The sequence below is a fragment of the Athene noctua genome, chromosome 11 (assembly GCF_965140245.1).
Source record: "Athene noctua chromosome 11, bAthNoc1.hap1.1, whole genome shotgun sequence".
NCBI lineage: Eukaryota > Metazoa > Chordata > Aves > Strigiformes > Strigidae > Athene > Athene noctua.
The window spans coordinates 17,732,830-17,760,540 of NC_134047.1; the positions used below are offsets into that span (position 1 = coordinate 17,732,830).

General features: G+C 40.8%; 1 protein-coding gene across 6 annotated transcripts in view; it reads right to left on the reverse strand.

The window, feature by feature from the left end:
* Positions 1 to 27,711, reverse strand: part of FGF13 (fibroblast growth factor 13) — a 266,035-nt gene that overhangs the window by 103,747 nt on the left and 134,577 nt on the right. For 5 of the 6 annotated variants that reach the window (XM_074915182.1, XM_074915179.1, XM_074915184.1 and 2 more), the window contains exon 2: positions 16,080 to 16,247. The exons of the other annotated variant lie outside the window; for it this stretch is intronic. In XM_074915182.1, coding sequence (XP_074771283.1) covers positions 16,080 to 16,245 — 166 coding nt within the window. In that variant the 5' untranslated portion in view covers positions 16,246 to 16,247. The remainder of the gene's footprint in view (positions 1 to 16,079; positions 16,248 to 27,711) is intronic. 6 annotated transcript variants of the gene reach the window in all.

The window sequence follows — 27,711 nt, forward strand, 5'->3', positions numbered from 1 at the left end:
GTCTGTACTTAGTGACTGTATTTTTCATTGATGCCCTTCTCCCTGCCAAACAGTCAAAGTGAACACACTCTGTAGCAGAAGAGCTCTGAGCAGAAGAGACTTTAGAGAAGAACTTTACCTGCATTTTTTTATATGCAATATAATTGGAACTTACTGATTGGAGATGTGTATGGAAACATAAAATTTGGCCATCCTTTACCTATGAGATGATTATTTGTTAGCAGTGAAAGAGAAGAGAGATTTCACTGGTTTTCCTGATTTTGGTCTCCAGGTGGAATAATTCCTTTCAGAGAAAAATGTGAATTTTTGTCCAGGGAAAGTAACTTTTAATTATATATCTTTGGGAATATATCTTTGGGTAGAGGAGAATAAAATAAATTAAAAAAAAAGTAGACTTCTGCATCAACTATTAACATAATACATGGTTTTTGACAATAACACAGATGGGGTCCTCCTATGCAGGAGCAGGAAAAACAGACTGACTAATTCAGCCTCTGTTGAATGTAATATGCGTATTACGCTTCAGTTCCTTGCCCTGCAATGAAATGCAACAAGTGAAATGGCATCACAGGGTTACACTGAAAGGACACGACAAGGGATTGAGCTCTCTGAGCTGTTAGCTCATTTGTTGAGATGGACACAGAACAACGGAATCTGATTCCCAAATATCTGAAGTTTTCCAATATGCAAAGCTCTGACTCATGCTCAGACTACACCTTTCTCTAATATTCCAATAGTTTTCTCCATCGTGTTGGAAAAACTCTCACATCTACTAGTTCAAGCAGTTTTGTTGAAGAATACAGACACCCTGTAAGATAGGTTGATGTATTAGTCTTCAGAGCAATCTTTAAGAGAGAAGGAAAGGTTTAGAACAATTTTGCAAGATGAAGATAATTTCCCAACTTGGCTTCCAGTCTTGTTATTACAGAAAATGGAAGATGAGATGGCTTATAATGAGGAACCTCTATAAATCATGAAAGGAGAAGTTCATATTGGAAGACTCCAGTAAACACTCCTGCAACTTCTCAGGAGACTTTCACATGGTTACAGAGGAAGTACTGACCTGCCCACATAATTTCTTAAGCATTAAATATGGGTTGTGGCTGTAGCCAGCCACCCTCCTAGCTACATGTCCCCCAAACCAGGAATTTCCTCAGCAAAGGGGAGCTCAGGAAGTACAATTAATAAAAGTGATTGAGTGAGAGACTGTGCACATCTCAAAGTAATCTCATAGCCAGACACCATTTAAGAACACAGATTTTAAAGCCAGTGTAGTTTCAGGCTGTCTCAAGTTCCTAACTATTTTTGGACCTCTCAGAGCAGGGAATTCATAAAATGACACTATTAAAAAAAAAAAAAAAAAAAAAAAAAGAAAAAGAAAAAACCCACCACTGAAAAAAAAAAACCAAACCCAAACTAGAAAGTATTTTCTTGGCTCAGTTTAGATCCCAAATGCAAGTAATCAATTTATGTAATACAAAGTTGATAATGAAATGTGACCCCTACATTTCATTATATGGCACGTGCAGTCACACCCCTTTTTTGGTGAACCACATTTCTTTTTTAACAAAAACCAGCTTTGAAAGCACTCCCTCCTGTGTCTTCAGGGTTCATGTTACACTCTTAAAAGCTGCAGAAGACATAGCTCCAGATAAGATCTCTCAATTTTGTGCATATGGATTTCTTCTTCTTCCCTCTCACTTGTTTTTTAATAGACTGCTGAGAAGAAGTTGCTATTAGGAGTAGCTGAAGCAGGCAAAGCCATTATCACTTGTTCTTTACAGGACCTTCATTGCAGCTAAGCTTAATGGAGTGGCAGAGGATTCCTAGAACATTTGGCAGCATTACGTATAAAATCAACCTTGAGTATTTAGTCTCTCAGGAAGTTAGAAAAAAGCATTAGGAGCCAGTTCTCAGCCAATACTCACTCTGCTCCTGCAATCCCTCTGCTTCACAGCTTCAAGATCCATTGACTTCAAATGGGGCAATGCCAATTTGAACAAGTTATATTACACAAGAAATAACAAGTCTTGTTATTACAATGATGGAGAAATCAGACATCAACTCTCCCATACTCTAACACTGTCACCACTGGATTTTTAAAGACCTTTAAGAAGCCCTGAAGTATTTGTGAATTTGCTCAAAGTACCAACTGCAAGAAACCAATCTGTTCTGATCCTTCCCTGGAGTCCCATCCTAAATCAAAGTAGTACAACTGAACCTTTTAACTAAAGTTTCCTTTCTAACCAACCTACAGTAACAAAAGTCTCTTGAGCAATCTGGTGTGTGAGTTTAGATTTACGTGTTCTTCTTTATAAACCTTGACTTATGGCTTATATAAAAACAAATAATATCCCTACAGATTTGTGTCCTCAAAAGTAAGTGTTCATCACAGACATCAAGTCTGAAAAGCTGACAGTATTTTATTAGGTGCTCCATCCCCAGTCTCCTCCTGCCTCCCAGCCAGAATCTTTTCCCTAGAACTAAACAGAGAGAAGATGGACTTAGAGCAACAAGAGATTGAGCTCAGACATCGACTCAGAGGGAAACAGAATGACTCATGAAACACAGGTTATACAGAAAGATTGCTAGAAATAAAACAAGGAATGAAGGTAGAGAGTTTGGCACAAGAAACAACTCCTGTAAGAGAGTAGAACTAAATATAGAACTCCTCTGCAGCACCAGGTTAAGTCACTGGTGCCTTTCAAAGGTATGTGATGAAAACTTTGGGGATGTATTACAGAACTCAGACAGTAAGTCGATCTGAAATCAACTACCACTCTCACTGCATCCATCCCAGGATGACTGAATTCCAATTTTACCCATAAATAAAGAGTCTGGCCAAGGACTTACAAAGAAAAATGTCGGCAAGCATCCATCTCAACATCATTCTGTTGGAAACAAGCTGACTTTAACAGTTGGCAATAAAGCTCCTAAAAAACCCCCTCAACTCCAAAACATACCACTAAAAAAAAAACCTGGCAGGAGTACTGGGCTTGGCTTTTTTTTTTTTCATTTCAATGTCCTTTTGAGACATTAGTTTTTAAAAGGCACCTTTTCAATTCTGTTGAGGCAGTACAAATTCTGCTATAGGAAAGATTATGTCCAGAACAAATTGACACAGTGCTACCCAGCAATTTTCCTCAGTTTTTCTCTGGGATGAACAATTATGCACGTTTTCATTTGCATGTGCAAATTAAAGAATCTGCCCATAAATATACCTGATCAGATATAAATTGTCAGCATTCTACATAAGTTAATGTACTTTATTAAAAATATGTAAGTTGAGGATAAATAAATTAAATAAATTCATACATATGACAGTATGAAGAGAGCTGTGAACACGGAGTTAAAGCAGAAGCTGCTGTGTTTTGTGCATCTGGCTGGTCAGTTCATGGGGTCTGATCTTCACAGGGTAAGGCAGAACAACCCAAGGAGAACAGATCATGTTTCTCTGGCAGCGTTGGCATAATAAAGATGATATTACTCAAAGCAAAGTTGCAGTTGAGTAACTAATCTGTTTTACTTTAGAGCCCTCTGTCCTCTTCAGGTCATTTCTCTCACTTTCAGGTTTCCACTCAGAAGGGGCTGCCAACTCCTCTCTGATGCAGTAGCCTTCTAACTTCCTTGGAGCCCAGGGATCCCTCTCTTTTTCAATTCTGGATCTCACCTGCAGCCAACAAATTCATCCAAAAGCACCCTGCTCACCTTCTTACCCACTCTCCTAGCAGACTTTTCTTCCCCAATATTGGATTCACCTTCTCCCATTTCAACCCCTCCTCCTCAGTACAATGATGCTTTATGGTTCAAAACTTGCCTCTCCTCCTTGCTGCTCTTCATACCCATTCTCCTATCATTGTTCACCACCGTACTGAACCCATCTTTCATTCTGATGGTCAGTCCACACTTACCTTCAAATTAAAATTAATAGGAATAGGGAATAGAGTGTTTTTCAGCAAATGAAAAGTACATTTATCTTAAAAAGTGTCTTCAGCAGACCTGACCTATTAACTCATCAAGTTCTCAGGGTTCCCAGTGGTATCAACCTGCATAAGATAAGCATCTGCTGCCATTATGTCCTGAAGAATGTTCTCCTGTATTCTCAATTTGAAAAAAATATTTACACACAAAACAGGCCTCCTTGGGAAAGCATGTACCTTAGTGTGCCAAAGAATAAGCAGCCAAGAGAAACCTCCGCAGGAGAAATACCCATCCTTTAAAACAACCTACCGATTCTTGTTTAGAAGGTCATCACTCTTAAAGAGGAGGAGTCCACGTTAATTCAGGAACTTTTTGGCGATCTGTTTAGTCTTCTTCAAGGCTAATCAGCATGTCTTGAAGGTAGCTGGCTCAGCAACCTAGCAGACAAGTGATTTTTAAATAACCTCCATGTCTGTTATTAGGAGGGAAAACTATCAAGGAGCAGAGAAATTTTTTAAGCAGAGCACATGAATTTTAGAGATATCTTCCACTTGAGTAGCAATTGCATATCATAAAGAATATGTTCTTCAGCACCAGCAGGAAAGCTTATTTTGACTCAGAGCTTCCCTCAACTTTGAAATAACTAGCACTGCATTTTTTTTAATATATCCAGAACCACATGATACTGACTGTACATTTCACTGCACATATTAAATGCACTACATGAAATTATTTTCAGTTAAAATAGTAATTTCCTAAATATGCTCCTTGGTTATTAGCACAAAGACCAGCAAAATTTCCTCACCATTTTTACATTTATTTAACTTAATATCCAAGTGATTTAAGAAACCACTTATTTGCATTTGGCAGCTCAAGTTTTTGCTTACTACCATTTTTACAGTGTATGTAATCTAAATTTATCATAAAAAGACCAGCCGTATGAATTCTACCGGGTTAATGCTGGTAGCTCATCATCAGAAGAGAACACCCTTTTTGAGGCTTAAACATTTTCTACTAACAATATTTGAGAGACACTAGCAATATTCGATGTCAGCTTTGTCACTTGTCTGAAATGAGAGAATGATTATACTCACCAGAGGTAAGAACAACTAGAGAGAAAAACTCAGTCTTCAACTACTGACTCAGACAAGCTGGAGTTGCAGAGGCAGAGAAACAGGAGCAGGCACCAATTAAGCAAAGGTGCACAACTGAAATTAACTCTACATTTTTAACAACTCTTGCAATTAGTTGTCATATTTGGCATCACCTGTTGCAGAAATGACAAACCATATGACTGTTCAGAGGAAAGACAGGCTTAGAGAACAGACTGACAGTCACCACAAATGTGGTTTATGCTGTTAACGCCTTTTTCAAAAGGCAGAATCACCGCAGATTCTTGTCCGGCAGATGGTCTTCATGGCTGACTCTTTTTCAGCAGCCCCATCTCTCTTTACAACATTGAAGGCCAAGTTGGTAAAGCTTCCAAACCAATGGTGTCCATGAGGGAAGGCAGGAGATATGAGTGAAAACACCCCTATTCCTGAAGTCACCAGCCCACAGTTTACTGGCATCAGAGTCCTCCGTGCCCTGAGAAGTCTCATAGTTTATTGATGCATCTTGAATGGATGCTAAAGTACCAGCTTGATGTATGGAATAAGTTCTGATTCGGGCTTACAGATAATTTTTCACCCTCTGTAGTAAACCTCTTAGTTTCATCCTCCAAGGATGTGAGGCTCTAGGGCTAGCTGAGCCTCTGACCTTCTCAATAAAGGTTGCAAGAAACACAGCTGCAGGATGAAAAGTGCCTCTTCCACAAGATTCAAGGAAAAAAATTCCCAGAGACAGGTGCATTGTTTCAGGAACAAGGAAAACCAAGCATAAGGAGAAAGGTTAAGCTGTTATTTAGAAAATATTTGTCAGAAAATCCAAATCTCAATCACATCAACCAAGAGGAAGCAGGGTTGGGCCGCCTCATTTGTCTTCTGTATGGGGCTCCAGCAAAATAATCAAGATGCTCAGGTGTTTGCATAACATTACACTCTGCCACCACTACCCACACCAGTGCTTTTCTGACTTCTCTCTGTCAAGGGCCACACAAAAGAAATTAAAATCTGGCTTAATGCTGGTACACTAGATTTTTATTCTGTTGTGAGAACTAACACAGATGCACCAATAAACTTTCTAGAAGGGACTGTTGTGTCACGTGGAAATGTCAAGCGTGAAAGACAGCTGGTACCTAAAGATTTCTTGTGCAGTAACTTGTATATATTCTTCATTTTTTTCCTTGCTAAATCAACATGCAAGAATTATTTAGCACAATTGAAAACTGTGGTAGACAGCTTTAGATTAAGAGTATCCAAGAAGCCAAGAAAGAATTTCTCCTTGTTTCCAAAATGCACCATCATTTTCTTTACAGCAAGAGTTCAAGGAACAATGTGTCACTTGAAGAGGATGTACAGCCATGTGCTGGATATACCTCTGCAGGTCAGAACCTTCACAGGTTTATGTCCCTTGTAATCTTCAGGGTGTAACCTACCACTCGCAATTTCAACCTTTCACAAAAAAAAAAATAAAAAATCTGTCTGTTTTCATACACATGGTACAAAGAAACAAACGTGCACACTGGGATCAATACCCAGAAATCACCTGTTCAGTCTTCCTGAAAACCACTACTTGATAGTACACCTTTCTGTCCTGGAGGACAAGAGCTTCAAAGATGATATGCAAATATTTTACACCGTCCTACAAAAGCTGGGTTTTGTTAAGCATATAAGCAAAATCAAAGAAGTTGTACACTGCAGGAAAACTCTGTAGATCGGTACCAGCAGTCAAAAAAATGAGTATGAAATAGTCTGAGCACTGACTTTTTCCCAAACACTACTGAAAAAGTCTTCAATAATTTTACGTAAACGTGCTAGGAAAACTCTGGCCTTTTGCAATCTTTGGACTTCTGTTGTGCTCACTGAGGTCTGGGTAAAACTTCTTCAGTTTCTTTAGCTTTAGAGAGAGAATGAAAAACAGAGACAAAAGTACTATCACCAAAAGTTAACTGCTTATACAATGACAAAAACCCACGAACTCACAGTATTGCATAGAGCCTTCACTCCACATTTGAAATAAAATGCACTGCTGTGAAAATTCTTCAGCTTTGTTCTGAAAGCATTTACAACTCTGACAGAGCAGTATCCAGAATGAGAAGCATGACAGAAAAACACAGAGTTGAGGGAGTACATGGAGACCAGACTGAGTTCAAAGTAAGACTAAGTTCCTCTTCTTTTCCACATAATCCTAGAGATGAGGTAAGGAGCCTGCTAGACTTTCTGCTGAACCTTGGCTTTTGCTGTCACTTCACTTCTGTGCACTCAGAGGTATCAGCTGCTGAAGACCCAGACTGCCGATGGAATGAAGAACAAAAACGTTTGAATTAGATATGGGCTGAGCTAAGCCTGGAACTGGAAACCACAGACATCCTGCGAGATAAGACTGTGAGTTACTCAAGCTAATTATCCTTGGGATAGGTAACACCACCGCACGGTGCTGCGCTGGGCTGCACAGATGTGGGACGGTAGCTAGGGGATCTCTGCAGCGTGCTCCACTGCACCACGCAGACGTGCCTAAATGCTTTTGTAAGTGATTGCCTTGGGAAAGGAAACAACTTTCCGGTGATAGTTAAAAGTTTAACAACTCCTTGTTTCCAGAGTTGTCCTAAGCTAGAACATCATGAGAAATTTGGCTCTCAACCCAAAGGCCGGTATTTAAGTACTACAGACATTACCACTGATAAAGGGTTGTGCAATAATTATGATGGGCCATGTAGCTGAATAAAGTACAAAGAAAAACCTTCATTATTAATAAAGAACTACATCTTCTTGTTTAAAATCAGGACAGATTGAAGAGCGAAGCCTGATGCTTTCTCAGGAGAGTCATGGAAAGAAAAACCAGCAAGACAAAGGCCTTCCTCCATACAAGGAGCACTCTTTGCAGCTCTCAAAGAGTCCTTTACAGATGAGCTGAGAAAAGCATAACAGTGTGACTCATTTGGTCTAAATGTCCTACTTCAGATATGCTAAGTGCCAGATACTGTCTCCGTAGTGAATATTTATTCTGAGATGAGAGAAAAATAGCAAAAGGCATAGATAAAAGATTTGCCTTGAAGAGTACACAGATAAGGTAAGAGAGAAGAGATCTCTTTCGGTTGTCATTACCTGTTCAGTGATGAGGTCAGATCCAGCTTGAGAATTAAAACCCATCGTCTTGAAATAAAAGCAGTAAAACTGCTCCCCAATGCCATTACTTATTTAAACTTCCCCAATGCTACAGAGCGGACATTTGGCTAAACAATTACACAATTCACAATTACAGATGCACCTTTGAATTTTTACACAGGAAAAGCCAGTTCAACAAACCACTTAATTTCCAATTTGTTACCTGTGGCCAGCTGAGATGGCAGATAAAAGTACTGAGGACTCTTAGTGCCTCTCCTGATGTATCTATTACCCACAGACTTGGGACCCTCTCGCTTGATGACTCCGTGAGGACAGTCATCCAGAAAGGCAGGTCTGCATATACTGGAAAATCAGCACCAAGTAGAAGTCTGAAATCTGATCATGCTTTACAGAGGTCAGGAAACATCTGGGCACTAAAGAAAGTGTCTAGCAGAAAAAAGAACAAAGTCCAAAAGGGAGCAGGGATTCAATAACAGGTGCATACACAGGCAGTTTATAACAGTAGGTTTGATCAAAGGACAACATAGTCTTCAGGCACTATGACTTAAATATCAACTGCCCTGAAGAGGGCTGGGTAAGAAGCAACTGCAGGATGAGCATTGGTCCATCAGTGCCAGACCCCAGCTGAATTGCCCCTCTGTGAGCTGCTGGCCTTGGGCAGCATCCTGGGAAGAGCAGTGGTACTGTTAAGCTTGAAATCCTTCTTCCATCAGAAAGAGGGTGCTTGAGGTATGTTTATTCCTTATTTTTTATCTTCATTTCCTCCAGCCACATTATTCTAAAAATTTGAGTCTGACAAACAGAGTAAGATTTGCACACTATTTCCTGGACTAAGATGTGTGTGCATACACAGTGAGAAGGATCTTCCAGCTGCAGTTCTTACTTTAGGTCATGCTCAGCTGACAGCAAGAGCCATAGGCCTTTGAAAAAGTCTGTTTTTCAGGTAGGTAGAACAACCTTAACTAGTTAAAAGGAATTAGCAAAGCAAATAAATAGGATGCAGGAATCATGCCTGTGTATAACGCACTGATCTCCAAGCCTCTCAGGAGCCAAGTAAAGCCCTAAGGAAAGCTCTGGCACTGTGACCTGTGAGGTGGCAGATAAATGTGAATTCAGGAAACAAAGAGATTTGCACACAATTTGAAATGCTACATTTAGTGACTTTTCTTCAAAACCTCAAATGCCTTCCTCAATATACACTTTGTAAGCTTTGCAGTACCTGCTGATAGAAATGTTTTATCAACAATTAGATGCCTCGTGCTCCAGACTTTAAACAGTGAACCACCACATTATTCTTAAATCATGTCCAGCCACCTTAAGACGAGATGGTTTTTATAAAGCGGCACACAGCTGGCTGTGTAAACACTAAGCACAGAGCCAAGTACTTGGTGAAAGGTAATTAAGGTGCAGAAAATTAAAGTAGTAGCAGAAGATAACAGTTTAGGGTAAAGCTGAAAGAGGAACCTTACAACCTGTTAGCATTCATGCATTACCTGCTAATGCTGGCTGCTCCTGTCCCCTGTCCCCTGTCCCTCGCCATGCCAACCCACCCCTCCTGCCATGGCTGGCACTGGGCTCGCCTTGTGCTGAGCCTCTCCTAACTGACATGGACAGAAAATGCGGTGTTTGGTGGTGGAGCTTGCCGAAGCACATGTCAACGCACAAGTATGTGGCGGGAAGTGAGAGGAGGGGAGGGTTGGAGGCAGTTGGCAGCTCAGCTGGCCCAGGCTGCCACAGAACCGCTGCAAGCTCAGAGTCTAAGTCCATGGAAAAAAATGCTGAATTCCCAATTGAGCTATATTTCTGCATGGCTAGAAGTGTCACACCCCAGAATCTTCCAAAGGTAACAGTTAAGTACCTAGTGCTCAGCTGATTAAGTAGGCAGTGTTATTGTTGCTAATGTTGATGACATGCCCCAATAGTTTTGGGAATCAAGTCCTTCACTTTCCTCTTTATAATGGGAAACTTTAGATTTCCCTACTGCACAGAAGTGCCATGATGGCATACATGCTCAATCGTGAACCACTGTGGCAATAAGAACCATATGGAGTCCTGAGGGAGTAAGAAGAATCACACAATCATATGATGTGATATGATGTGAAGAAATCAAGCTAAACTCTATGAGGGGGTTCTGATCTCATTTCCACACAAGTAAATATTGAGTAAATCTTGAAATTTGGTGGAATTACTCTGAATTTGCACTGTCTGATCCTGAACCTGAGACAGGCCCAGACTGCACTCAGGTGAGCTCATTAAATACATCCCAACCCCTTCAACTCTTCTGGGAGCACTCACATGTTTAAAGTTAATTGTGTGCTTAAAGGCTTTGGAAGATCAAGGCAAGAGGGCTCAGCCACTTACAGGACTGAGCTATTCTGCTTTATGTACTAAGCATCTAAAGAAAGTAAGAGTGCAGTTGTCATCACTGCCTCCCAATGCCATGAAACAGAAGGTTATCATTTAATCACTCAAGTCAAAGCCAGTTTCTCTTTGGGGGTGAAAAGCCATTATAACAGCGGCAGCTTCAGACCTTTGGCTTTTGTGGTCTGTTACTCCCTTTAGATCACCCTTCACTACAGATATGGTCCTACAGCTGCAGCAACACCATGTATATCCAGACAGATAGGATTTAGAGCTTATTTTTATTTAGTATTGGACAAAGCTCAGGCATTGCTCACTGCTGCTCCTTGCCAGTGCCAGGAGTCAGGAATGAGGCAAGGTGAAAACTTCACGTTCCCCACAGGAGGACCCAAGAGGTGCAGGCAAAAGCAGAGTCAAGAACCAGGTTTTTCTGAGGGAAAGGTTGATGATGAGAGCACTGAGGGCTGCAGGGCCCAACACCAGGCAATAGCAGACTGCCTGCCCTCCCTATTCTCTCCCTACGGTGAACTGCTCCAGGCTAGACAGTTTAGTTGCAGAAAGAAATAATCCTGTTTGCAAGAGCGTTGGTAAAAGGGATACCAAGTCTTCACTTTTCACCTCCGCTGAAAACAAAAGACACGATGAAAAACATCATGGAAGATTACAAAATGTGATTAGTGTCAAGGGACCATGACCCTAATAAAGTTTTTAAATAAGATGATATAACTCGGTAGGAGAATGAACGAGTGACTTCCTTTCAGGGGCTCTTGGTCTAGATTAAATCTGAGGTTCAATGCACGCACAGCGCAGATGCTGAACCTCCTCGCTAATGTCTCACAGACAAGTGTGCTGGGTCTGAACATCTCAGACACGACCGGCACAGGCGGCTCTACCTATGCTTCACACAGCTCATCTCTATTATTCCCCACTTGAATACAAAGACTTTTTCAGTTCTGAACAATATGTAAAGTTTAAAAACCTCTAACAGTTCTCCATGATTTCAAATACAGGTTCTCCTCCTCCTTTTTATCCTCTCAAATGCAGAAATGCACATGCATTAGCATAATTAAATGAAGGAGCTGGGCTAATAGGACTGATTTGGTCTAGAAGAAAAGTGTATAATTAACGTGCCAAGTAACAGCACTATCACTGGTGACACAATGCTTGGAGCACCAAAGGGACATTCGGTATGACAACATAAAGGCTCTGAATTTCTGCTGGTGACAAAACTGTGTGTGCACATGGAGTAGGCACAGGAGTCAGCCTCCCACACAATGTGCTTAAATGTCCTACCTTTTCCTCGCCCCCGGGACTGGCTCTGCCAGTCATCCCATTGCTAGGGATGGAGATAACAAGCCATTGTCAAGGGCAACCGAAAAGCTGCTTGTTTCACATTAGCATCCTTAACATTTTCTATCTAATCAGATTTCCTGTTGGTTGAGGAAAGCTGCCTTTCCTCATTACCAGCTGCTATCCCAGATTTCCCTCTCCCCATCCCCATATTTTGCCATGCTTGTCTGCTTTTCTGTGTAAAAAGGTTATGTATGCCTGGAGGGAGACTAAATGTTACCAAAAAAAAAAAAAAAAAAAAAAAAATCCCACATGAAAACAGAACTGTGGGCAAGGGGCCAAGACTCTTGATTATGTGACTGTGACTAACCAATGGGTGTTTTAAAAAAACATTTCTCTCATTATATTCCCTCCTCTGGATGTAATAATACAACTCAAATTAGTTTTCCAGGAGCAGACTTCTTTTTATGTAACCATGTTTTATACAGATAGCAGCAGCTTATGTTTAAACTATTTAAGAGAACAAATAGCTGCAAAATGTACTTCAGATGGCCCTTCTCCTGCCAGCAGTGTATTCCTGGCTTGAGGGAAGCTACAAAACCACCCTGTATTTTGCTGCTGCTTGGATGTAATTGTAAACGCACAATGCTCACAGGACCTAGTATCCAGGTAAGGATGTCAGGTTTGCTTGTTTTATTGTATTTAAGAGATCCACGACATTGTAAACTGTAGAATGACTTTGACAAAACAAAACTGGAATGATGCAGAATAAAACAGCAGTTCATCTTTTAACTTAGCCCAAAGTTTCCCGTAGCATTAGGAAAGGCAGAACTCTATCTGAGCTGTGATCCAGACTGAGACATCACCTTGCTGACACTGGACCCAAATGAAATGTCCACATTTTTTGAATATATTGTGGTGATTTCCTATTGTTCTCCTCCTTCCTTCTGCATCTACCACCTAAAAAAAGGTTGTCCTTGCTATAGTTACCGGAGCAAGGACCTTCTATGTGTCCTCCAGGTCGATATCAAATGTACTGGCCCTGGATTTATTCTGCTCAGGTGTATTTGAGGTATACGGGTGCTGTGAAAAATTATTACATTGCAAGCAGGCAGGTAGGGCGTCAGGAAAAGAACAAGAAACCAAGACAGGTTAATTTAGGAAACACAGATCTAATTTTCTCATTCTCTTGCTTCTAGAAATGGGCCTGAAATAGGAGAAATGACAGGCCACCTGGTTCAGGTACCAGAGCAAGGTGGTATTTAAGTCTTTCAGCAAATAGTAGACCATTGCCCAAACACCCTTACAAAAAGCCAGGAAAATCTTTTATCTGGTATCATCATACATGCTTAAGGGGTTCAAATCCTGAAGTGATAAATGATGTTCCCCAAGCATTAACCTCGTGTGAAAGTGGTTAGAAAGTGGAGAAATTCATCACCTAAATGAAACAGTTAGTCAAAAAGTTGCAAAGTTAGAAACATGCAGGATTTACTATGTGTTCCCATGTCATTACCCAGCAGATAAAAAAGATACATTTTTATAGACTCTGCAGAGTCTTTCAAGTCTGCAATTTTCCATAAAACTTCCATTATGACATTTTACTCAGAGAGCTTTCCTAATGGCTTCTTAGTTGCCATACTTTCCAGTACCTTCAAAAACATGGAAATTATGCTATAGAAACAAGTTTAAACATTTATTTTCATTCATCCTCACAGCACAACTGAGCTCTTAACTGCTGGGTTCACACTAGAAGGTATTCAGGTAGGGTTTGTTTCAGCCACTCCATTAACTTCAATGGACTGTTTAGTGTTTGCACTGAAAGCACAGTTCAGATCATTTCACACTCAAAATTTTTCAAGCTTCATGCCAACCAACCACTGACGATGACACACATCAGTCTTTCAGTGGATCTAACACCATTTCCAGTCAATTCTCAGATTTGGAAGAAAAAGACCAATGCAGCCCAGGCAATTTAAGCTACAACAGAAGCTAAAAGGACTCCTAAGTCTATATTTTCCCTCTCATGGTAGAGGGAACATCTTTCATATAAACACTTACAGAAATCTCACAACAACAAAAATTGATACCCCTGTGAATTCCCATCAACTCAGATGGTTGTGGGACAAGTCAATACGGCCACAGCTTCTTGTGCCCTGTCTAGTAATGCAGAATTACTGGAGGAAAGGAGAAGGGATGAAAAGGGGAAGAGACATTCATCCTTGTATACCGCAGTAAAAGATTAAAAGCTTTCCCCTTAGAACTAAACATTTTTGGTAAGAATGATTAACAATACCATATGCCATGACGGAAGGAGTAACACAGCTGTTGTTGGAGAGAGAGTATGTAGATTTATGGAGAATCTAGGAAGAGCAACTGTCAGCTTTCAGGCAACAATACGGCAGAACTGATGCTCCCCGGGTCTTCACTTAGAGCGTGTACCTTGCAAGCTTCTCCCAGCAGATCCTGAATTCCTTCACACTGAACCAAATCATGCCCCCAGGAGACTCACACTCTGGAGATAAAAGACCCAGCATACCTCTGCTTCCCTTGTTCTTCTTGAACACTCCATTACTCTGTATATTGTTGATTTATTCACTGAAAACAAGCAGACCTAGCTAAGAGCTAGTCCCCAGCACAAATCCAACTCCCAGTGTAAGTTCCACTGAAATGACCATCAGCTTCTGCTGCATTTACACATGAGCACAAGTTAAAACTGAAATACAGCATGTGAGTCAGTGATGCCAAGTTTGGGGCCCTTCTTTTTATGGCTCATATGAAATCTTTCATTTCAACAAATATCACTTGATGAGGAGGCTGAGCACCTCTAGTAGCTCAGCTGACATAGTCTTCCTAGAGGAGCTTGACGTAAACGGTTTTGGGCTCATCATTTACTCATGAACAACACAAACCCTGACAGTTGAAATTCATTACATTAGCTAATCCAGGGAGTGCTATGGGATACACCTTTCCTTCATGTTTATTGAGTTTAGAATTATGAAGTCACAACTGCTATAAAGTCAGCCCCAGAACTGAGAGAAGAATTAGCCTTTGTGTTTTCAAAACCCAATTTTAATATTCGGTTTTATCATCACCAAAACAAAAAAGGTCTCCCACACTTTATGCCACTGTTCATGTCAGATTTAATATTTCTAGTGAGATTAGAAAGAAATGCTATTTTAATAAAATATGTTTGATTTAAAAGACACAAATCTCCCAGAAGTGGTGCAAAGAACATTCATGCAAAATATGGGGTATGTAACAGGAGAAAGCAATTGACTGAAATATTTTTGGCTATTAGCAACAGCTCAGCAACTGATGCCCATCATTACAGAGAGAATAATACAAATGATTTGTGAGGAAGGACTCCAACCTGCTCACTTTGCCATTCCTGCAGACTCAATTGTGGCAGAATCCAGCTCTGAATATTTCATCTTAAAATACATCTACCAGCAGTAGCATTATTTGTCTTGGCAGATACTGGAGCTTATGCAAAAAGTAGAAGGCTTACCATGTGGAATATGAGGCAGTAATGCAAAACACATAGAGAACAATAAGAGAAAATATTTTAAAATATAATTTAAAATAGCTTAATCTTATGTACACTAGATGAACAAGTTAAAGATACAGATACCTCTTTAGTAATTTCATATTAGTAAACATAGCATTAGAAGAAACCATACCTTTGCTTTATCTGAAAAGGAAAACATTCTACTTATTTTTTTTTCTGCTCTGCATGCATTTCATTTTCCAAAATGCAACCAGGCGTGCATTACATACAAACTTCATCCTGCTTCACTGAAGTACAGCTGTCATGAGCATTCTCTAGCGCTATGCAGAAGCCTTATGGAGTGAAAGGTGTTGGGGACAAGCCGAATCTGAGTCTAAGTGCCATATTTTCAGCGGAGTGCAGCTTCAGAAATGTTATTGGAAGGAACCGGCTAGGAATTGATGCCGTTTAATTAGCAAGCAACTTTTGGCAGCCAAAAAAGGGGCAGTGTGTAATGATGAGAGCTGAAACAAACAAACTTTATTTAAGGAAAAGCAGCGTCACTTTACTTCTTGTCTAGAATGATACCGTACATAGCTTATATTACAGTGTCCTGTGATAGCTGAATAAGACACTAACAGGCAAGCAAAGGGGGACATGGAGTGCATCACGCTTCCTGCATCAGTTGCACTACACTGACACAGGCTGGAAAACACACAGCACACTCTAGGGACATACATGGAAAAATAAAAATAATAGAAACAAACAGAACATGGATCCATAGTGCCACAAACCTTCCGGCTCTGTGTTCTCTTTGAGGTGAACTTGCTTCAGTGGGCAGCAGAAGATTTCGTGACACTTAGCACGAAAAGGGGACTCTTTTTTCTTTAATTCCGCAGATTGGATCGAATCTTGCCGTAACATAATGTACTCCTGTGTGCCAGGGGGAGCGTCATCCATAACTGTGGTCACCACATAACAAAATGAACTCAAGTTAGAGCTTGAGGAAAGCAATCTAGAGAATTAAATCAACTATATAATGTCAGGGTAGGGGAAAGAAAGGAGGGGAAGAAATGTTTATAGGAAGGAAAATAAAATTTAAAGTGTAAATTATCTTAGTCATGGTGGTAGAAGGGTGGGGAAAACATTTATTTTTATAAACAACGCTTCTCAAACATCAACACTTTATATTGTTTCATGCAGCTTTAATAAATAGTAGAATAAAACCCTCCAAAAAGCAACAAGGTTCTCTCCTATGTTTTTTTCCTTATTCTCTTATAACACCTATATCTATTCTGCATGCAGATTAAGAAAAAACAAAGCATGCTTTTATTGGCTAGCCATAGGCAATCTCTGCGTTAACATCAGGGAGTAATCATTCCACATCTGCAGGTAATGCAACATCACTGCATCTATTCCCCAAAGTAAAAAGAACATGCCTTTACCAGGATATATAATCATACACAGTTCCTTAGAGCAAGGATGATAATCCAACAACATTTGACTTGATCATCATTTTCAATGGATAGAAGAGTAGATGTACAAAGAGAAGCACATTAATCCTTTTGATGGTTTTCTTGTAAAACAGCAAGTCATTTTTTAAAGTTGATCTTATAAATCAATACTGCCATTAATAATATAAATGATATGCAGTCTGAAATGTTTTCTGAGTGGGGTCAGACTATTAAACAGTAAAATGATAAAACATACAGCATACAGAAAGCTTCAGCTACCTCAAAGTATTACATTACCAGAAAGAATTGAAACACTTTTCCACTATCTAAAAAATGAAGCCTTAATAACAGAGATAGTGAGATTCCTCAGCTTACAGCTTTAAGGCACAGATCATCTCTCAAGAACAAAAATTAAAGGCTTTTTCAAAAGACAGTCTCTAACGACTACTAGTTATTTATAGTGATGCAGAGATATAAAACCACAGCCAAAACCAAGCTGAGATTCTCCAACCCTATGACCAAAAAAGAAAAAAAATTTCCAAGGATTAGGAAAGTAAAATTCCAAAAATCATGACAGTAATTATTGATAGGTTAGTCTAAAACTACAGATGTACTAGCACTATGTAAGTTTGTATGGTTCTAGAAGTGTTGGCCATTAATTCAACCAATTTAACTCTTTCTTAAATATCTGCCAATGTATAAACATTTAAAAATCTGTCAGATTTAAACATGAATCCCCTCAAACAAATATTATCCTCTTGCATTTTCATGCACTTGATCTTTTTATCTCCTTTCAAGAATGGTACTAGGTGATAAATAAGTGATTCAACTTGATAGTCTTTCTTTTCACAGTGGGCAGCCACTTTCTTTCAAGACCTCATTAATCCGCAGGAGACACTTTGCACCTTGGCCGTTGTTGCTTCATTAGACTACAAGCAGCATCAGTAGCACACACTAATAATCTATATAAAGGGTCATTAAAAGGGATGCGTGAGCTAATAGGAAAGCACAAGTGGTTCAAAAAAGAGCAGCGGGTCAGTGGAGTACAAGGCCTGGGTTGCCATATAATTGCTCCCTTAGCAATACTAGTTCTACTTTGGCTTGTTTGAAGAGTACATATATGTTCATGAAACATACTGACAGCCCTGAGACTGAAGGACGATTGCTGGGAGGAATTACTATGAATCAACACCAAGATAAGCCGAAGACCAACAATCCCTGATGGGTTACTCCTCCAAAAGGACACTATGGAGAAGGTGCTGTTGCAGGTGCCTGTGTAAAGGCACCAGCAAGCTGTGTGCAGTGCCACTGACATCAACAGTGTGGGAGCCCTACGGCTCATCCCTCGGACATTTAGAGGGATAAAGGATAACGTGCGCTGTGAAACATGAAGAGCCAGCAGAGGAGTGAAATGCGCAGCTACCTTCTGCCAGCAAGCTGGCTGATACACAGCAGAGCATGCCCCGGCATCACAAACTCAGCTCTGGGCAAAAAGCATGTCCCTGGGTTGAGCCTCTGAGAGGCAGAGTCCTTTCTGAGAACTCCTGTTTGACTGCGGGAGCTCAGAGAATTACCTGCCAGGTTCAATGCTCTGTGGTGCTGGACTGTCACTTTAGTGAGAAAAAGCAGAAATCAGGCTAGCAGCTGCTAAACAGGGTCTTCACGGGAGAAGGAGCTACTGGTGATTACCCAGAGGTATGGCATAAGCACCTATTCTTCTAGGCATTGTTGCTGTTTGGCACTGGGCTACGATTTCTCAGCTTCTTTTAGCTTCTGCAGCATCTGCAAACCAGCATCCCCATGGACTGATGCTATTCATCAAGTATCTGGTGAACAGTTTTTTGACATCATTAGGCAGGTCCACCCCCATCTGAGGCAAGCTCACTAAGACAGGTGGAGAAGATATATCTGTCCTTTACCCCTCATCTACACCTTCTTATCATCACCTATGCACAGATATATTTAAATGTTAATAGGCCACAAAGAGAACCACACCTTCAATAAGTGAAGAACATGTTGAAATCAACAAAAGCACATCAGGTTACTAGAATCCGTGACACAGGTGTAAATGAGTCTTGGTTTTGAGGACTATCATGGCACGGACACCTGGAGCAAAGCCTAGGAACCACAGCTCTAATAAAGCCTTAATGTTGGAATGATGTATGGATAACTTAATTGATGTCAGTGTTCTGAAGGGAACAGCTAAAACCTTTTCTTAACATGATGAATGGCCTCGAGTCAGGCTGAGAATTTATTACAAAACTCAGAACACCCCCTGACCCCAATGCCTCCTTTTCCCTGCTATGATGACAGCCAGACACCCTCATGGAGTCACTGAAATCACAGCTACAGGACCTCAATTACAGGACCCAAGAACCAATCCACATGGAAGTTTCAACAACACAGAATCTAATGCAAAAAGCTTTAAAAACGTGATTCCATTTTTGATGACCAAAAAATAAAATAAGTAAGTCAGTGCATAACCATGAAAATATAATTATTAAACAACTGTGAACAAGTACATTGGAAAAGAAAGAAATATCACCATGAATCTGCTGTGATTTTGCTAATGCGATAAAAACCAAGCTTATGAAAGAATCACACATACACCAGAGTAGGAGAGAAACAGTACATTTTAGGGAATGAACAAAAATCCAAAGCAGTATTTACATACTGTGCTATGAGGAACTGAGAACACTCTTTTTACTCAACTGTTGCCTCCTTTACAGACTCCGCTAATTGCAGGACCCCAGATACGCTTACACTCCTCTGTGTAATGCATAAATACACAAGGTAGCTTTAAATCAGTTCATTTGGGTACCAATCACAAGCTGGCACCAAGCTCAACAAGGGCAGCAGAAGACTCGTGAGAAGCCTGGCAGATGCCCAGCTTCACTCCATCACATGCATGTTGTTCTCAAGAGCAGTTAGAAGAAACTTTCATTGAGGCACATCTACAGTTCCTCAGGCACCTTTCTGAAGGCAGATGTGTAGTCATCCTGCCAGCCTCCAATACTCATCAGCTGCTCACCCTAATGTACTTCCCATCCCCACGGGTAAAACACCTCAGTGGTCTACATTTCCATCTTCCCATGAGTAAAACAGGGACGAGACTTCTTATGTCATGGACACAGGTCATTAAGATACTAGTAATGAACTAGTATATTCTCAGTTGGAAGATGATAAATAAATACTTCATAGCTTTAAAAAAAAAAAAAAGTATTTTTTCTTCCCCCACCCTCCCCTCATAATTGGATGGAGACCAAAACCACAGCAACTGTGAGAGGAATTTGCTTAGCGGTTAGCATAAAATAGCTGCAGTAACTATTATGTTTCCTACATCAAAACATTGAACTTGCTAAATATCACCCTGTAGCATATTCCTTAGTTTTTAAAAAATAATAATAATTACAATAATAAAAACTTACTGTCAACAAACCAGTAGGAAAAAAAAATCCTTTTTCCTATAAGCCTTACTGAGAGAAAGTGATCTTTAGGATGACTGCCGGCACCAGGATGTTTTTCAAGATAAATTCAAACATGTTTATTTTCTATAAACACACCAGCTAAACACTCTGCTGGTTTGTGTCTTTCTTTTATGTCCAACTGCATTTCAGTCCCATATAGAATTGCCAGAAACCATAACATCAACCCTGTCCATAGGCCTTGGCTCGGGTTCCAACTGAATAATTTTTGATATAATTCAGAGTTCAATAAAGCATCTTTTCTTCCCTCCTGGTTTTACATAGAGAGGCTTCAGCTCTAAAAGCTGTAGCAATCATAGTTTAAATATGTATCAATATCCAGGCGAATGAAATCCTCAAGTTCCTGTTAGATTGCTTAGATGTTCTTGTATGTATGACACAATTTAACACAAAAATTTTATACTTCTGTAGATCCATTCCCTCCTTGAATGACCTTTCAGGTCATTACCTTAAACATGAATTTATTTCCTCCTCTTTCAGTTCCCTTACTTTCCTTAGTCTGGTTAGTTTTCCATGCTGTGAACCCGAATATACTTACACTTACAATAAAGTTTTTCCAGCATTTCGGAAGGACTAAAGTCATAGCTCTTCAATAGATCTTCAAGCCATGAAGAACATTAAGAGCACCTCTCATACCTCACATCTACAAAATAAAGAATATCCCCTCTCTCTTTGGCACAAGGGAGCAAACTGCAAAAAATCATTCCCCCAGTACAATTCTTTTTTGAAAAATACAAGCAGCAGCACATGCCTCACCACTGTAGCCTGTGAGGCTGTGCTGTGAAACACGATGGCGATGCTCACTGAGCACCTCCTTCATCCTCTGCCTCTTCCGCCCACAAAAAGGAAATAAAGGTCACAAGTGAAGTTACCCAGGCCCTTGAGGCTGTTTAAAGTTATGTAGGAAACGTTTTTTTTTTCCTTTTAGGAAAAACATTAGGACATCAAGTTGCTTTCAGCTCCTTACAGAAACAAATCTAAAACACCTCTCCAAAATAACTTGCTTCAAGTGATTGCCTGCAGGACAGGGAATGGTTAGGAAAGTGGGGTATTTTTCTGAAATAACATTTTCCCAGTTAAAGCAATTGATGAAAAGCTCTTGGGTACACATGCAATAACAATTCCCTTTGCTTCTTTTCATCGTTGCTTTGTTTTCTCCCTGATGTATTCCAGCTGAAGGTGTGATTTTTGTTAGCCACCTGGACAACATAACTATCTCACGGCACAAAAATACTTCCAAGCTAATTAAATAAAAGAAAAATATATTCTGGGTTTGTGATACACTCAAAACCTCTTAATGGCAACACAGTCTTTCCATACCATTTCCCTATCCAGCTTTGCCAAAATCTCAATGAAGTGTTCTTACCAAAGAGCCCTGGCACTTCGATGTCACACAGAAATCTTTCAGTTTGCATCTATGTGCTCACAACTTTGAAGTCTGGTTGACTCTGACTTGCAGCTTTCACAGTGAAGATCACAGGAAACACAAGCAGTCAAATTCTCTAATTTTTATTCACAACAAGCTATTTCTGGAGACCCACTTCTCGCTCCGCTACTTTCTCTCGAGTACATCACTGAAAACCAGACACCACACCAGAAATACACCAGCTCATTCAAAGTTAAAAAACAAACCAGCAAAAATACCTTGTGGAAGACCCAACTTTTTACCTCGAGTTTCTTTGGATGATATTTCAAAATGAAAACTCTGCTCAAAATGAACTCTTGCTACATCTGGAGGCGGCTGCTGGACGGGGTCTGTGATGGATGACAGCCTGCCAGCGACACGGCGGCACAATGCGTTCACTCCTCTTACTGGGAAGCGGCGCCTAGTCTTTTGTTCTCAAACCAATGCTATAAATCTCCTCTATGGCAACTATTCCTCTGTGCTTATTTTTGAACCGATATTAAAAGGACAGTTTTATGGCGTGCATTAATAGAGCATAAATTCTGAGATAGGCAATAGTTGTCTCTAAGAGCTCAGATACTTGCAGTCTTGGAGAAGCAAATTCCTTATCCAATAGAGGGCTTTTACCGTTTGGACTAATGATTTTTGAAACTGCTGATCTAAATTAGATTGCAGTTGGTTATTAGGAGTTGAGGCTTTTGGGATTCAACAGTATATGGTGTAACAGCTCTTTTCTGTGTCTGGTGGGAGAGGGAGGATAAACTCTTATTCATGGCATAAATGTTTCACCACTGATGTCCAAGTAATAATCCTTATGGTAAAGCCAACAATCCAGTTCCTGTTGTGATTGCCATGTAAGGCAGAGATTCCCAAACCCTTACACAGGCAGCAGCAGCCCAGACCTCAGCATCTACCCAGCCCCTGGGGAAGGATAATCAAATATTGGTTTTGTTTATTGTATTGGGTTTTGTTACCCCAGCAACAGCTGCAGCCAACCAAGCTACCTTGACTCTCATCCAAAGAACCCCAAACTGCTGCAGTCACAGCAGAGGCTGCAGCATAAGCACCCTCAAAGATTTCCGCCAAATCCTGAACCTACTTGGGGCATCTAATTCCTAGATGAAAATGAAGCAATGAGCAGAAGTGCTCTCTGCAAAAAGCTGCGGGAGGAGCTGGAGTGCCACAGTCCTACTCCCAGGGCTTGGTCAAGCATGTGCAAAGCAAAACATCCAATCTCACTCATGTGTGGCACCTTCTCCCTCAATAAAGTAGCAACAAACTCCACTTAAATCTGTTCCAGTTCATCCACAGGTGGATTTCTCCTCTCCAAGACAGTGCTCCTCCCTGCTTTGGATGGATCAGTGGTAGTTATTGCACAGTCCTTTCCAATACACTCAATAAAATTCTTATTGGAGAACCAGGAGCAAAGTGAGACAAAATGATGCAGTTAAAACCCGCTTTAGGCAAAACATTTAATTCTGAATGAATTCTTAAGGTTTGCACAAACCTGCCTTCACCCCCCAAATCAAAGAATTTCACTGATGATTTTAGATAGTGTTTTTACTTTCTGATTTGAAACTACTTTCCATTGTGAAATATCTTCATTTTTAAAATAAGCAACAATTGTCTTGGAATTAAATTTGAAAGCCTGCAGCCCTTTTGACCACGTTTTTTTTTTTCAATATGCACAAGGAATTTCTAAACTTTCTGATCTGCTGAATAATTTTGAAATATGCTCTCTTTGGGTCAACCACACAAGATAATTTTTTCAGATCTTAAAAAAATATTTGCAGAAAACACTCCTCCTTGACCTAAAAGAGTAATTGGATTAACTGCTAGCAGTAATAGGCTGTTATCCTCTAAAAAGACTAGCCAAGATAAGGCTGCATTTAGATCCTTGTGCATAATAAAGACAATGACATTCAACATCAAAAAATTGTTGATAAATTCTGCTAAGAATGCATCTCCTCTTTCCCCTGAGGAAAGGGCACTAACATTTCTGCACATAGCCTTATTTCCTAGCTATTCTGGGCCCCCATCTACCACTGAAACAGCCTTTGATTAATCTGGCCACTACTCAGAGATGCAGCTGCCTATAACCACGATCTTACTGCGCCCACATGCAAGATCATGGTTTGGGAGAACAGCAGTTTCCTCTCCAGATGCTGCTAGGCAGTGCTGTCAGCTTTCTGCAGCTGAGCTGTGATAAAGAGAAGATCCACCACGCTCCTGCTCATCAAGGGCTACGTAACATCCACAATTTACTCTCCATTGTGCAGACCCACTGCCTTTCCCTTCCCAGACACCAGGATCTGCGGTTTTGCTATGTAAGACGTCTGCCCACTCTTATTTAACTCTGCAGCTCAGTTCACCACTTTGCTGTGCTTGCCATTGAATGAATAAATATTGCTTCCCTGCCTACTCTGAGTGGCTTTCTGCTCTTCCCATCTGCTAAAATAAACGCAAGCTGGCTGCTTTCCAAACAGGTGGGTTGCTCCATGCACCACAGCAGACAAGATAGTAATTTACAGTGTACTATTCATTTTTCTGGAGTGTGTGTATCAAGAGCAACAGGCACACAGACAGCGTACGGCAGAGCTATAAGCACACCAGAGTGTTATCGGGGACACTTCATGGAGAAGTAAGGGCTGGCTCAAGGGAGGCAGGTCCTGCTTGGCCAGCTTCAGAAGATAACCCATCCAAATTGTACAGCCACCAAAAGATGTTGCATCTTTGGATCAAGTTCTGGCTGCCATGTAACGCACCAGCATGCAGCTTGTGGATCTTTCTGCTCCAAAGAAGTGAGGAAGGGAGCCTTGTGGGTGACAGGAGGAGACGGAAGGCAACCCTGGATGGAAATGAGAATTTGCTCATCACACTCCTCACTCACCCCTATCTACCACAAAACCCACTCTGACCAACCCAATGCAGAGAATATCTCAGAGTCCCACAGTGTACTACAGCAAATTTATGTTTCCCTCCATTGAGAAAGTTTGGGAGAAAACGCAAAGAATGTCGCTGTTTCCAATAGAATATCATTACAGTGTGCTGAAAATCAGGCAAGCAGAGGAGGAGGTGGCAAGAGAACTGCTAGAAAGGTCTAGAGATGAGTGGGAAGCTTAGATTTGAGAGAGCTTTAGAGAGCTGTATTTCATTACTTATGAAATGTTAGAATGCTCTTGTACAACGTAACTTTAATGAGAATTTAAATATTAATCTAGCCCTATTTGGAGATAGAATAGTTTCAAATGACACAAGAAGTCAGAAGTGGCAATGCCTGTAGCTTTTTTTTTCCCCCTATTTATAGAGGACTTATTGACAACAGCAGGGCTATGGAAGGAGACACAAACTTCCCTAGTGTTGGGGGAAAAATAAAAAGAACATGAAGAAAGAACTAATAGAAATCGGAATCATCTTGGAAGAGCAAAACAAGGAACAGTAGCCTGCAAAAGGCAACAAAATCATCAAATAAAATACTGCATCCTTTCCGGAAATCTGAAAGAAGGATCAGCCATATCTCTTTGGAATGGGAGATGAGGAACAGTACAGTAGTCTAAGACTGTTTCACAGACTCTCCACTGCTGCAGCTCTTGGGCATTTTGCTTGGAAGAAGGGGACAAGAACAGAAGCACCCTTCATGAAAGGACAGGTGACACCTCTCAATTATTTGCCTCATTTACTGGGGATTAACAAAAGAAAGAAGGCAAGAAATGGAGTGTTTTAAAATTCAGACTCATTACAGAAAGAGCTGTTCTAAGATATGGCCTCTGAGGAAATCTTTCAAAGCAAAGCACAGAAAACTAATCAGCAGGAGCAAGAAACCTCCGTGTGTCATGGAGAGGTGCCCAGCGTGTTCCCACGGCCCTGGGAAGCAGCAGACCCCCATACAGTGCTCTGCTTTGGCAACGCTGCCCAAAGGGGTGAGTGGCTCTCACCAGAGCTGTGTACATAGCCCCTGGCGGAACAGCTGAAAAATCCTTTCAGAAAAGAAAAAAAAAAAAAAAATTAACCTGAAATTAACATTCTTCTTCATTTTAAGGAACCTACTTTCAATGGGTTAAAGATTAGGCTGCTACAAAATGGGTCTCTGTACATACAAACACACATGTACACAAAACATTTCATTTTTAAAACAGTCAAATGAAAGGCTGCAACATTTTCTCATAGTCTTTTATTGGACTAAAGCTTTAGTTACATTCGTCTCCATCCACAAGTGATTTCTGCAACCCCAAAATTTTTTCCAGCAAGTTCCACCACCCTGAAAAATACTATTTAGTCTCAGTGGAGTTATTTACAGGACCAAGAAAAACCTCTGCCTACACTATCATTTCTGTTTACCAGTGTATTACCCACTGCAGAAGCCACTGCTGGAACAGCTTCCCCCAGCCAGCAACTCTTGAACACCCGCATTGCCAACCCTGCGACTGAAAAATGCACCTCAAATGACTTGACAATTAGCCAGCCTTGCCCCTCCCCTGTCCCCTGTCTGGCCCGTGAAGTGTTAAATCATTATATCCAGTTGAACAGCGTATCGATTGAGAACGATGTGCACCAGTGCTCACAATATCGCATTTCACCCCCCTCTTCCCGAAATAAAAGGACCACATTTCAGAAGCCTTCACTTGACAAAGGTTTAGCAATTGTACTTGAAAATATTTTTTCCCCCCTCTCTACACTTATCTAAATCCCTTCAGACATTACGTAAATCCATGTGCAATTATGCTATTGCTGTTACACTGTATAGCTACAACACACTTGCTGCATATACACAGAGGGGCTTCGCTTTTCACTGTTAATCAATTTAATCAGCACCGAGCCAAATTAGCAGAAGATTAAACTACCTGTTTTCCTGTTACTGTCCGCCTTAATGATCATGCTTGTAGAGTCCAGCTACATGTTCTGTGTATTGAGATCATTCTCTAACTACCCAATAACTTTCTTTTGTACGGTACTGTTGGAGAGCAAGGCCATGGGGCTCTGCAGAAGCTGATTGCAGCCATCTGAGGTAAACAAAGGGAAAAACCCAGGGTACAGTTATGCTAACAAAGGACTGCTATGTTAACAAAGAGAGAAACTGAGGTACACAATGGCCTTGAGTGTGATGGTAAACAACCTTGGGAAAGGAGGCAGGCCAGAAGAGGGCAGATGTTGTGACATACCTGAAATGCCACAAGGGGCTGGGATATTATAATGTAGCCTTTTACATGTATCCAATAGATTTGTGAGTAGTATGCATGATTATTGTAGAGTGCTTATATAAGGTGTGATTTCTTTCAATAAAGTTGAAGCTTGCTCTATCATTCACATTGAATCGGCTGCTTGCTTCCTCCGCCCGCCGCACGGTACCGTGGTACTTCCACACAGTAGGCAGCACATCCGCGATGTACAAGCAGTGTAACAGCACTAGAATTAGAGTAATTTTTGTAAATCATGGCTTTAAATGTTATCTTACTATTTAATGTTTAAAGTGGTATCTGTCAATTCATTGAGACAGTTGCCAGACCATATGAAAGACAAGGCAAGGGAGATGATCAGCGCTGGGTCAGACAGCAGGAAGGATTTCACTACCTTGCTGCGAACAGAGAATGTGCAGTGACTTGGCTAATAACACTGACCTGAGAGATCAGGGAGCACACGAGGAGGACTTTCACTGCCCATTTATTCCAGCTTGAACAGACAGAAGTTCACAGCAGAAATTGGAACTAAATTCAGCTCAGCAAGCATGAAACTACCAGCTCCTCCCTCTCCAAGTGGACTCTGCAGGGAGATGTCTTGGCAGTCCTCTTCTTATGCCAGCCCTAAGGGTGGGTGGTGGATGAATGGGACCTTCTTGGGTCCCCAAAATGGAGAAGCCAACATACCCCCCGTGCGCACAGCCTGGTGGTACTATCAAGGCAGGCTGTGTAAGCACAACATTGTGAGATTTTCTTGTTCCTCCCACTGTTACAGGCTGCCTTCACTCAGACAGGAGCACTGATGCCACACAGCCGCTCAGTTTGCTGAGCAGGTGTGTAAGCAGTGAGGGAAGATAAACCAAGAAAGCTGCCACTGCTGGAGCTTAAGAGTACAATTGCAATGACGT